General features: G+C 34.7%; 1 protein-coding gene across 7 annotated transcripts in view; it reads right to left on the reverse strand.

The window, feature by feature from the left end:
• Window positions 1-13,822, reverse strand: part of PCMTD1 (protein-L-isoaspartate (D-aspartate) O-methyltransferase domain containing 1) — a 41,767-nt gene that overhangs the window by 13,335 nt on the left and 14,610 nt on the right. For 4 of the 7 annotated variants that reach the window (XM_052703662.1, XM_052703664.1, XM_052703663.1 and 1 more), the window contains exons 2-3: window positions 9,781-10,208; window positions 5,685-5,787 (exon numbers count right to left, since the gene is read on the reverse strand). The exons of 1 other annotated variant lie outside the window; for it this stretch is intronic. In XM_052703662.1, coding sequence (XP_052559622.1) covers window positions 5,685-5,787; window positions 9,781-10,087 — 410 coding nt within the window. In that variant the 5' untranslated portion in view covers window positions 10,088-10,208. Of the gene's footprint in view, window positions 1-1,986; window positions 2,151-5,684; window positions 5,788-9,780; window positions 10,209-13,822 lie in introns of those variants that run through there. 2 more of the 7 variants (XM_052703666.1, XM_052703669.1) reach the window with 2 other exon arrangements.

Here is a 13,822-nt window from a genome sequence, read left to right on the forward strand (position 1 = left end):
TTACTTTACTGCAAAAGTACTCTAGATCAAGTAACAACCAGATTTAAAGATGCTTCTAATAAACTGCAGAGTATAGGAATAAATTTTCACATTTCTCAATAAATATTTCCCATATTCTATCCTGTTGGTGATGTTCATTTAGGATCCTATCACTAAGAACTACATTAGATACTAAGAACAATTATTAAAAATGGAACAACAGAATGACAAGAGAGCAAATTTTTTTCCTTGTTTTTTTTTTTTTGTTTGTTTGTTTTTTGTATTTTTCTCTATTTCATTCTGCCTTACTTATGTATTTATTAAAGCACTTAACAAGTACGGCTCATGTATAAATGCATTCTTATGGCCTGCTAGCATGCTTCCCTGGAAAGTTACATGCATTTCACTTACTGGGACTTCCTGCATGTACTCTTTGAACATTAGAATAAACAGAAACAAAAGTATAAAAACTTCTGTAACAAAACAGTTGTTACTATCTACAGTAGCAGCTTTTAAGCCCCTTACATACAATTGCAATAATGGAGATTTTATTAGGATTACTAAAATAGCCAGAAGCAGTGCTGACTAAATTTTTATGCAATAATTTTTTCCTGATCATTTTTCTCATCCAGGTAATGTTGTAGGCCAGTGGGAAATGCATTCCAGCTTCACTTCTATTTGTTATCTCAGCTTTAGAATAAAACTGCTTTTGTGCTTCTATTGGGCAACCTCAGCTACCTTTGCCTGTTTATAATTTCTAATAGCCATCAGCTTCACTGAAACATATGAAAAAACACTGCTCTTATTTATAAAGAAAAGTTAGAATGCTGGACCTTAAAAATACTACGACTAACCTTACTCTCTCTTCAGCACTAGTTAACAAACTTAAACTTCATTAGGTACTACATCTAAAATCTTGATGATAAAAGCAAAGTAGTACACTGAAGGAATATATATATTTTAAATCAATTCCACAGTGAAGTTTAAGAAACCTGCATTCCTAAAAAAGGAGGTGAAAAAATGTTTTATCACCTCACTCTGTCACCAGGACCCTAGTAAATTCATGGATGCAAGTCCCCTCAGAAACAGTTTATTGTTTCTGTAGACAGAAGTATTTGCTTTTTTTTTTTTTTTTTTGGTACTGAAGCAGAAAAGGTAGTTTTATAGATTTAAGATCATCATATTCTATACTAAGAGTTTTTGTGAAGCTATAGATTTGATTTGGTAGCAACAATCCATTGCTGTTCTTCTCAACTTCTTTAATGTAATAACAAATGCTCTTAATACTATCAAAACTTGCAGCAACTGCAGATTTCCAAAGAAGGTAGTGTCCACCACACAATTTGTCTTATTTCTAAAAGATTTTGTATGTGCTTAGAGATAGCAAGAATACAGATTGCTCCAACTCTCAAACACTTTCAAAACAGTTTTCTTTCTAGAAAGCAGTAAACTTGACTGCCACTTTTGGAGCCTCCTGGCTTACGATGTTTATGTATATTATTTCTCTTTAATACCTCTAACTGAAAAAGAGACATTTCAAAAGCAGATTTTCTTTCTGAAAATGTTAATTTCCAGCGTCAAAGAATCCCTCTGAACTTCTTACTGTCATATGTTTTTCTCGCTAGAGCAATAAAAAAAAGCACAAAATTTCCACTAACCAAATCTAAGAACAAGTTAAAAGTAAAATATGAACTGGAAAGGCTACCAAGGGGCTTTGAGACAGGTTACTTTTCCTGCACAGATTTTTATTGCTATCATTATCCAGCTGAACAGCAAAGAATGGTTTTTCTTTGAACATATACAAGGAACTTTCAACTTCAACTCTACTTTTATGAAAGTGAGCTTGCAGTGTTCTACAGGAGCCCTGAATTTCAACAAAGACAAATAAATACTTTGTTGGAAAATTAAGCCATTTTTCAATGCCAATAATTTTCTTATAGGACTTCAGAAAGAAGCTCAACCCATAACAGTTATACCAGAAGTAGTACTAGGGTTCTTGCAACTTACCATTGAAGTGGTTTCTTTTGATCTTGAGAAGGTTTGGTGATTCTTTCACATCAGGGACTTCAGCTTACCCAGGTTTGGTTTTTGATAGGGTGCTAGAAGATGGGCAACCTAGCCTTGCCCTGTGTCTCTCTCTCCAAGCTGGATATTCTAGGTCTAGAAGTTGACTGGGAGCAGAAAAGACAACACATTCCCCTTCAATAAAAACAGGTGAAGTGGGGCCTGGTACTTGCACAATGTGTTTCAGATAGCCTTCTTAAGGAATTTTTTTTTTTCCCCCTTAAATGGCATGCATTCCCTACTCAAGGTTTAAAGTACAAAAGAGAGTCATATATATACTTTCAACTCAAGAGTATTTCGTTTAATCTACACCTAAAATCTTCTGCACCTCAATCATAACAATACTTCCAGACGATGGCAAATCTCCCTTGTTTCTACTAGAAAATATACACCAAATAAAACCAAGGCAGTATTTTACCTCTCAAAGGAACAACTCCATCTCAATTCAGACAAAAAGTATTTTTAAAAGATTGGTGGGATATGGATACAGATACAAGTGCTTACTGAAATTATTTGTCTTTCTGAAACAACTGTATTAAAAGCTTTTCCTCTAATGAACAGTTCAACAGACAACTAATAGAAGGATAAACTGCCCTTTAAACAAAGAGTATCTCAGATTTTTTATTACCTCGTTACTTTTACATTGCTACCAGACTTTAATCAAGTACCTACCCCAATCATTAAAAAAAGTCACATGTAATTACATTTAAACAACATTTTTATCAGGAACCATAAAAAAGCATTATTATATCACACAATGCTGTATCATCCCCTATGAAAAGTGGCATCAAAACATCTTGTTTCATCAGGAGAAAAAGTAAATCATCATAACCCAGCTCCATGCTGCAAGTCAGATGCAAAGATAAAGGTCTACTGCTTCAAGTGAAAGAACACGACAAACAAAATTAAAGCATTTATTTAGGATCCAAGCTGAAGATTTTGAAGGATCTACATTTAAGGTAAAAGCCCTTTTACTTTTGTTTAAGAAAGAGACTTCTTCAAATACTCAGATCAGACTGCAGAATATTATCCACTGAAGAACACAGAAAGGGACGAAGGGTTTCGCAGAATTCCCATCTGCAGATCTCAATTACATGTGCTCTCCGTATTCCTTCTATACCCTATGAACCTCCTTAGAAGCTGATCACAGGTGTAAGATATTTTTCCTCAAAACATGCATACATTCATTGAGACAATCAGCTTCATTCATACCAGCCTGACAGACAAAATCAGATTTCAAACAGTATATATGTCTTCTAGGTATACACCAGTGTTCAACAGCAGGCAGACACTGCACACCTTAAGAGTTCTTTTTGACAGAAGATCTTTCCTCTGTGTATTAAGCAAATCAAATCAGTAGCTAAGTTCAGAAGCAGAAGTCCACACAACTTTCAGTAAGTATATTTCATATATTTCTTTTACAAGCCAAAATTCAGGAAAAATTTCCTGAAATAATAATCAAAACTAGCTTTACTGACCTAGAGTACATTACTTTAAGAGGCAGACTAAAAGTGAAGACATACTGTATATATTTGATATAAATACATACAGAAAATATTATATATAAACATAAATGAGCCAGTCAATCAGAAGAAAAATGTGCCATCTTCAGTAACTATATTAAAATACAGTTAACCATAATTAACTATTCAGACAAGGAGTTACAAAACCTTCCACTAAATCCAAAACCCAAGCAGTCAATCAGTATTACGTGAACAGCAGTTCAGTTACTGTCAAGTAGATTTATGCAAGAAAAATTAAAGAAACACGTTTGTTAGGTTGGTGAGGAGGATGCTTCCATAGCCAGTGCTTTATATTTTTTCTGTTGTAGATTATTAGAAGTATATGCCAAGTGATGTACATGTAAATTAGTGAAAGCATAAATTATATTCACTAATTTTTTTTGACTCCTCCTCTGTATAGCACTATATAACTAAAAATCAGTTTAGCTATCAGTGTACATAATGCATAATTTAGAATATTGTCTCCAGAGCTGAACTCTAAATTAGCAGAAAGTACATTTCTTCTGCTTTGAGAATACTTACATCTCGTATTACACATACTCACTTCCTTCCTTCCAACAGTACATGTGCACACATTCAGTTATGCCAAGTTTAGCAACACTGGGATTAGTTCTTTTCTCCCGGTACTTGCAAATTTTTAAATACAAACCATACATTTCTGGTATTTATTCACATAAATCAATCAGATTGATTTTGTTTAACAACGGTGTACTTCTTTGCTTCCCCTCCAATTCAATTTCTCCTCATCATGTATGCAAAAGTATTAATTACCAAACTGGTAAGACTTTTCAGTCCAAGTCAACCCTCTGTGTGTCAGAATACATATGCACGAATACAGGCGCACACAGGAATTCATTAGCAGGCAGTTGCATCTTACTTAAAAGAGCAATTAATGTAGTATTAATGATGATCGTAAGTGATCACAGATCTCACTTCTGTATTAATATCAGCTAACAGTAAAAGTCTGTATTAAATTTGAGGCGATGATAGTAATATATACATACTAAAACATGACACAGTTTTAGATCTCTGTCCCTCCAACATTCTTCCAACTAAACAACTAAAATAATCTAGTTAATGCTAGAAGTACAGAACTGAATACAATTAATTACAGCTAGCTCTAAGATGACTCTATTTCAAGTATAAGAGCCTTCTTTTATGTAGAAGAAGAAAAAGAATGGTCTGTTGTCAGATGAAAGTTCTTTAAGATTGGTGTAAGGAAAAACTAGACGGAGTTCCAACTAAGAAAATCAAATGCACAGTAGTTCTTAAAGATATTACAAAGGCAAGAGGATAAGAAGAATTTTCTCTGCTCCCCTCTGAGCAAGAGAAGATGGGTAAGGACATGCAATTCTTATGCTATGAATACAATTTAAAACATTCTTCTGAATTTCCAGCAGCTACCTTACAATTACTGGTAGAGAAATTATTATCCATGAAGAGTTTTTACACATAATAGACCTAGCTGGAACACAGTTTTCCATTTTGAAAGGGCAGAGAGGCCCAAGTTCTGCATTCTTACGGACAACTTATAAACTAATGAAAAAAATGGTTTAGGAAGTCAAACCAGTAAGGTTCAAAGCCTTATAAAACTGAGATAAATCAGGAAGAGCAGGTGGTGCCTGAGCGCAGATGGAGACTCTTAAGTCCACCTCTTCAGGTAATGAACAAATACAATCAGACATTAAAACCAACAGATGCAAATTAGAAGTTAACTGCGTACCAAAAGATGTCCAATTACGTAATAAGAACTGACTTAACAGATACAAATTGCACTGTAAAAGACATCCGCATAGTGCATCATGTATATATGCATGTACATGTAGTATATACACATGTATATGAGTGTGTGCATGTACACGCACTCCCAAAATGCAGCAAGATCAATTTTGTGAAGTACTACACAGCAAGAACAGTGTCACACTTCAAAGCCTTCTTTCCTAAGCCTTAACTTACCTTGTGAACTAGACCGAGAAACTGTTCTATGTTGCAGTAACAAATACCGTTAGCCATGTGTGATGCCATTCTTCTACTTCCCTCTCTAAGTTTATGAGCAATGATGTGGTCAGTTAAAATAAAAAGTTGCTGCAAAGTGAACCAGACAAATGAGATACTTACTTATCAAAGCTATCACTATATTTTATGAAGCTCTCCAATTTTTCCTTGGCATATTCTACCACATCTGAATGAAGCTCTATTCCATGATTTATCCCAAAAGGTCCTGTAAATAAAAACAGCAGTTTCTTTAGTCACAGCTCAATCACACAGAACAAAACTGTACTTTTGCCTGTGAAAGTACTAACATCACGTAAACACTGAATTCTTCAAACACACTAGGCAAAGATATTTTTGTATCTGCCTTACAGATGGTTAAGAGGAAACAAAACAAGGTAAAAAGTCAAAAGATGGAAAAAAATATAAAGAACAGCAATAGAATTGTAGCAAAACAGTTTTATGTAACTAATTTTTCATCGTAAGGATGCAGAAAAGATTGACTTACTACAGACTGAACAACTTCCTTTTCAACAAATTATTTAGTTGGAAGACAACAATAATTATGATTTAGTTCATACTGTGTTCTTAAAATTTTGAAACGTTTTCTTAGTTTCTGACAATTCAGAGATTTTGTATTATATTCCCACAATTACATTTACTCTATTTTGCAGAAGTCTGCTCCTGTTTTACTCAGATAGCATTTAACTTCCACCTAGAACATGGCAACTGGCCACATTATGTTCATTCATTACAATACTACTACAGCTGCAGCACTGATTGATCCTGCAATCAAACCCAAGTACATTTCCAAGTTCATTTGTATGCTAGAAGTTAAAGCTATTTTCCAGGAACAAGAAGAAATCATGAGACACTTATGACTACTTTCTACATCAGGAAAGTTCTGAATCAGTCACATTCACTGTGATGTTTCCATATTTCATATATAGTCAATAACCCAGATACTTTAGTCACTGGAACACAACTGGAAAAAAGAGAGAGAAGAGAAAAAAAAAGCAAGCAAATATCAATAATATTAGAAAAAAATAAAATTTGTATGTCTATAATTCTAAACCTTGCTTAAGTATTTAGCTCAAAGATATTATTCCAAAGAAATAGTTTTCTTAAGACACTAATTACAAAAAAACAGTTGCTAAAAACTTTTTCTCCAATATACCAAAACCTACTATACATCACTAAAGTGATTACTAACAACAATTCTTAACGTAACACATCATACCAGATAAAACCAAGCTATATGCTCTGCTCATGAGACCTAAGGTCAGCCAAGAGGTAGATAGATCTTTCAACTTGTGAAAACACATACCTCCTGCTGACAGCCACATCTATTTAAATTTATCATATTATAAAAGGTACCTCTTACGGTATCTTTTGTGATGTTTATTTAATGCTCCCTTGCACAATAATAACCTACCACATTACTAATCAGCATAGGTGCAGACCATTTAATGGTCCCTTGCACAATAATAGCCTACCACATTCCTAACCAGCATAGGTACAGTCTTGTAACATGCAGCAGCATCCAATGCATGCTTTCTCCTATTATAATTGCCACGCCTTTAGTCTCATAAAATAAAAAAACACATTGATGCCTCCGGTCCCAAAATTACTCAGTCCTTACAATACTCAATTTTGAAGAAAAAAAAAAAAGAACTAAGGAACTGTAAATGCCCCAACAGTCTCAAATCTGCAAATGCAACATAATGTCATGTTGTAATATACCGTATTACCCATAATTTGAACAGAAATGCAAGTAGATTCTATTCTTTCATTAGTACATTTGCAGATGCCAAGGAGTCATTCATTTTAAAAACCAGAAACCAACTTCTCTGTTACTCTCCAGACTGAATTCTCTTTCAGCAGAATTCAAACGCTGAAATATAATTCCACCATCTAGTTTGAACTATGTATTTTAATAGCATCAACAGTTAATCTAATCTATTTAGAAGTTTTCTTTTTTCACACATCGCTATACTTAGCAGTGTAGTGTATACCACTTCCAAAATCACTTGCTATTTTAATTTCATTTTGATGCTGACAGCATGGCAAAAACATACCCACTACATTATCAAATTGGAAGATACCCACCTACTGTCAAAGAACACATGGTTCCCTGTTACTATTCACACTGCACACTGAAAACTGTTTAAAAACAGGTGGGCTTTTAAATATACATACACAAGGTCAGCTCCAAAAGTAACACCTCCCATTTTATTACGTTGGCCCACAATGACAGAGGCAGATATCAGTGTTATGTCAGAGACTGAACCTTCCCACCAATGCTCTGCTTTGTTGCTGTGAGACGGATGGCAGCAGCGGAGCAGTCTGACATGGAAATGCATATGAAGCAAAGGTGCATCACTGAACTCCTTCATAGTGAAAAAATGGCTCCCACTGACATTCACTGATACTTGTTGAATGTTTATGGAGACCAAACAGTGGACATGAGCACAGTGAGATGGTGGGTGGTGCATTTCAGCAGTGGTGATAGGTCATCTCTGTTGGTGCAGATTGAGAGCACTGCATGCAAACTCTTGTTCATCACTGGCAAAAATGCATAGCTAATGGTGATGACCATACTGAGAAACAGTGTTTTGCCGCTATTTGCTCTATCGAATAGCTTGACTGTGCTCTTGGTATCTGTTGTAGTTTCTATGGAAATAAGTAGGATGTACTACTTTTGGAGCAACATACGTATTTATCAGAAGCATATTTGTTTCTACTCCTTTACTCCATCGTTTAAAACAAACACTAAAATAAGGAAGAATTATTATACATAATTAGTGATCTTATCAATGGGAGCAGAAAATAAGAAAATGAAGTACTATGGAAACATGAGAAGCTTGCTTCCAAATGTAGCTGAACAGCTACTGCTCCAGGCTCCTCAGCACTACTAAGGATATATCAGCACCTGAGTTGGAAACAAGGAACAGCTGTAGCTTAACTGTGTTCCTTAGGGGGCTGTCAGCCCATCTAATGCTCAAAGACAAGTCTTTTTTTTTTTTTTTTTTTTTTTTTAAATTCCACATATAATATTCTGAAAGACAAGAACTCTGCTTGATAGGGTCTAGTGAAGGAGCATTCAACAGGTAACCAAACACCATTTAAAAAAAAAAGGTGAAGCACATCAATACAAGTGCAATATACATAACATCTTGAACATCACAGCTCAGGAAGAATACTGAAAGAACAAAGCTTTACACAGAGCAGGGAAATGTATGAATACTATTACACAGGTATTCTTAGCATAGAACTTAACTCATAATAACTCATATTAAACAGAAACACCCTCCAAAGCAGATATCTTCAGTTTAAATTTTTACATGTTAATGAACATAATTTCTGTCTCTACAAGGGAACAGTACCTTTGCCACTGCATTTATTAACAGGAACAAAATACAATGCCAGAGATGCCAAAAAATGAAATCAACAAATGAAATTTGTTACGTACGTATTAGGGACAATTTCTTTACGTGAGAATGAATGATAAAAACTGAAATCAAACCAGCTTCTCACATTTCAGATTTGTGTGTCTATCAACACACGCAACAAAATGCCCAACCTGCTAGAAGGCTTTCTTCAACAAATAGCATCCATTTAGTAGTCACTAAAATTGCACCTATAAGAACTATGTACTGAAGTAAGTAGTAATATAATGAAATTCATATGTAAAATAAAAACAATTTTTAGCATAAATGCTTTGTATTCTAAGTATCATATTGAGGTTAGAAAATTAAAGCATTTTTTCTTCTAAAGGTAGGTTGCGCATGGATGGAGACTTAATTTTCAATTAAGTTTCTTCAAGAGTCATGAGGCAACATAATTTATATTTCTTCCATAAATGGCATAAATATGATACATATGCAAACTAGAACTTTAGCCCTCAGATTGTTCCTCTATGCTTTTCTCTTCTGAGAAATGAAAGGTTGTTTCCTCTCATATTAAAATTCTATGCTACAAAAAATACAAGCAGAACTTCCTCCAAAACACTCTGTGAAATGCCAGTGGACAGAAGCATCTGTAGATAACAGTTTATCTACAGCCTGCAGATAACATACAATATTGTAAAAAACATACATCAAAAATCCAGTTTTGTGTGTCATTATTATTACTTTTAAAGAAGTGCAAGTTCTACAAGGCTTGTATAATATTCTAATAATATGCAGTGGCAATGTATTAAAATAAATATTTTCAAAGTTACCTAATATTAATCCCACCATTGTACTCAAATACCCGGTTCCACTACCCAGATTTAGAAAAGATAATCCAGGCTGAAGCTTCAGAGCTTCCATGACTTCAGAATAAATGCAAGGTGCTGACAAGTGTATATTTCCATGCTTCCAGGCCAAGTCTTTATAAGCATTGTCCCTGTATCCTTCCAGATAATAATCACCACGATCAATTGCTCTGAAGGCTTGCTCCACACTCTCAGTGCGGATATATTGAGCTTCTTTCAAGTTATCAATTAAGTCATCATTGTCTTCTCCAGCACTCACAGCTCCTCCCATGCTGAATTTCTATGGTGATTCAATTAGTTTGCAAAATACATCAGGAGGAGAGTTTTCTCAAAAGCATTTAGTATGTAACAGATCCTTTGTTGTTCTTTCAAAAGCACATCACAAATGAAACCTAAGGGGAAAAAAAAAAAAAAAAGATAATTTATATAACTTGAGTTTTTAGAAAAATACATCAACAGTTATTAGAGGGTAATGAAACACTGTTTGCACTGGATCTCTTAGAGAACTATTATAGTTGGACATCATACTCGGTCAAAAAAAACATCTGCCCTTCAGATCCAATGGTTTTCAGCTTAACTTTAATATTTCACTGTCTGTCTACATTAGCAAGCACTAGAGTTTATATGGACTGCAAAAAAGTACTGAGAGACTCTCACCCATCACTACGTTTGTGAGGCCAACCAGCTTTGGACTAGCTCTGGAGCAGTTTTGAGAACTGAATACCAAACAGCAGATGAAGCATAAATATAGTTGAATTTTAAAGAAACCGAGTTAACATGCTCAAAAACCAACAGTGTAGTGGAAAACAAAGCAGACAGTTGGTAATGACAGTGAGATGCATTTCAGATATTCACTTGTGTGCTGAACCAGAACACAAGTGTAGAAAACTGCACTGTTCTGGATTCAGCGACTGGGAATCACACTGAAATCCTCCTAATGGATCTAAAGGAATTAAACTAGTACCATTTCTTTAAGTACCTAGAATGTTTTATTAGCTTGCCAGATTTTAAGTGACCAGAAAGTTTTAGGAATTCTACATAGAACACTCACTTCAAAACAACTCATTCAGAATGGTATTTTATCCGCAGTTATGACATTAACCATTGCATTCTCAAATGCAAAATGTTAACATCTGGATTTGTTATGTAAATTATCAGCAAAATAGGAACTGAATACTGGAAAAAAAAACATTTTAGATGAATAGCTTACCCAAAATGAGCTAGTTACTAATATTATTTACAATGCTATCTCAACCAAAATAACAACAACAACAACAACAAAAAAAAAAAACGAAGAATCTTAGTCCTTCTGCCAATTTACTTCCCTCCTGTCTTTTACCTAGTTTTATTTGTTGAACAATACATCAAACATAATATACAACCTAAGTCTGAACACGAGTTGTTTCTCCCAGTATTTGGGAGACTTTTCTCAAGAAGAAATAAAATACTGTATTTCAATATAAAAGGTAGACTTGGCTATTTCTAGAAGTATCATTCCAAAGGTATAATCACAAGTAGTATGTTAAAACACGTAAAGAGGAACATAAGTGTATCAGGCAAGTAGAGGTATTAAATTGTCTCCAATCAATAATAGAAGGATTCGTGAAACATATTGATAATAAACCTTGTAATCAGAAAAGAACAGCCTACTCAGTTCCAAAGGCAAGAGCTTGCTGAAAACTCCCAGAGGGAAGCAATCTCCAGAGATGTTTCCCTCACAGCTACCAGCCCTTAAATTAGGTCAGGGAGGGGTGGACCCCAGTTCCACCCCTTCCAGTACACAGATGAATTGCTTGCACCTGTGCACCCAGAGGTGGACACAACTCTTCACCAGGAGCTCAGTCACTGGTTCAGGCTGTGACCTAGTAGTTCCCTTCCAATATTTCTGAAGCAAATGTAACCTTTTATCAGAAATTACTCCAACACAATCCACCAAATTCCTGTTTTTGTAAAAGCCCATCTGTACTGAGCATGACACCATATGGTATTAGATATACACTTGTTTGACAAGTCTGGGTAGGCTGTCCAGCTGAGTCTTCTCCCAGCTTCTCACCAGCAGGACAGCATGAGCAACAGGGAGGATTGTGTCTCTGTGTAAGTACTGCTCAGCAAAACATAATACAGTGTCATCAACAGTATCATCAACCCACAAAGCAGCATCAAATGAGCTACCACGAAGAAAATCAACTTTATTCCAACCAAAAAAATCAGTATAACTAGTTAACTAGTTAACTAGTATAACTAGTTAAAATTAATAACTACTAAAACAACAGCCATCTTGCCATCCCCTCACTCTAAGAGATTCTTGATTGCCCCGAGAAATCCAGTTCAAAAGATTTTTAACTAAAGGCAAAAATTTGATTGTTATGTTGAAAGATGAATGCAGCTGCTAAAGTTAATAAACATCACTTTCAGCCCTACCTGCAGAATGCATTCACTGCCTCATGCCAGCAGATGGAGAACTTCACCAACTCTGTATTCCATTGCTGAGCAAGCAAAACAAAACAAAACCACTCTGAAGAAAAAAAGCCCTTTCTCTCAAAATAAAGCCTTATAGTTTCTGTGAGATAATATCTCCTGTTTCACATGAAAGTACTTTGCCACCAAAAACATTTGCTAATTTCAAGATAGTCACAGTAGTAATACATTTAATTTATTTAGGTATTGTCTAATTTTATGTTCTTGGGATTACCCAACAGTAAAAGTTAGTTACTACAGTGGCACCACACTTTCCAGTGATGACATGCTTTGAAACACACCAAGTTATGGTCTTTTCATGAAAAATGAATTATTGTGCAACAGAGAAGTATCTTGCTAAGGCATAAATACTTCCTTTCAATGCTTGTTTATAAGCTTTTTCCTTATGAAAGTAAAATTACTTGCTTCCAACAGAAGAAAGAGACACACAGTCACGTTTTCTATTTTTTTAAATACAGAAAAGAAACCATCCCACAAGTTTGTTTGGTAGACACTAGAGGGGAAAAAAAAAGGCAAGTTAGTCCAGGTGCTGTGCTTTTGACAGCTGACCGAGGATCAAAACAAGTGCAGTAGAACACGGCCTGGTAAAAGCAGTCTACATAGATTGCAAAGCTTATAGAAAGCATTCCGTGGAGCATACAGATACCTAAATCGCAGCATCTGCAGATGGAGAGTATTACTAACATTCTAGTTACTATTTTACATAGAGATACAGAGATCATAAAAGAGAAAGCTGCCTAAAATTAATGAAACGCAATCATTAACTTTAGCCTTAGAAATCCCTGGAATACAGTATCCAAAAGAAATTATAGTTTAAGAATTACAATGTCAACAAAGTCTTAAGAAGTTCATTCACTGATTAAAACTAATTAAAAATCTATTTCTCACTCTACATGATTTAAAAATTTCTACAAGTTTACCTTAACATTTCTCATACCCACAGTAAAAATGAAAGGTCAACAGTTTTCAGCTTTTGTAAAAGGTCACATAACTGCTGAACAATACCTTTGACATGCATCTAACTTGCTGTAATCAATTTTACTGGAATTCCTCATCTTAAGTATTTTCTAGTTTGGTTAACTGTTTGGGGTTTTTGTTGCTGTTGTTGTTTTCTGGGGCAAGGGCCATGTTTTTTATTAAAAACACAAAAACAAATACTGTCACATTAACTGAACACATGTTCTTGGGCTATGTCAATCTAAGAAACATTAACGAGCTTATTTTAACCATAACGTGAGCGTATTTTAATTGTTTTACATGCCCTGCAATCCTATCTGAGAAGTCAGTAACTGGTACAAGCTTTGCCAAGCTTTATTTGCCAGCTCTTAATTAAATTCTGCACATTTCAAAAGCTATGTAAGTGTATTTACATTTTACGTTAATTCCTCAGGTCAGTAAAGCCCACACACTTGTCTTAGACTGAATACCACATAAGAAAGTTATTCAATTAATTTGATAGACAAAAATCTTGCCTTTTTCAGATCCATACAATATCAAATCTATAGCATTTTGTAATATTGACATGTCC

Source organism: Tympanuchus pallidicinctus, unplaced genomic scaffold (assembly GCF_026119805.1).
Source record: "Tympanuchus pallidicinctus isolate F22 unplaced genomic scaffold, pur_lepc_1.0 scaffold5, whole genome shotgun sequence".
Classification (NCBI taxonomy): Eukaryota; Metazoa; Chordata; class Aves; order Galliformes; family Phasianidae; genus Tympanuchus; species Tympanuchus pallidicinctus.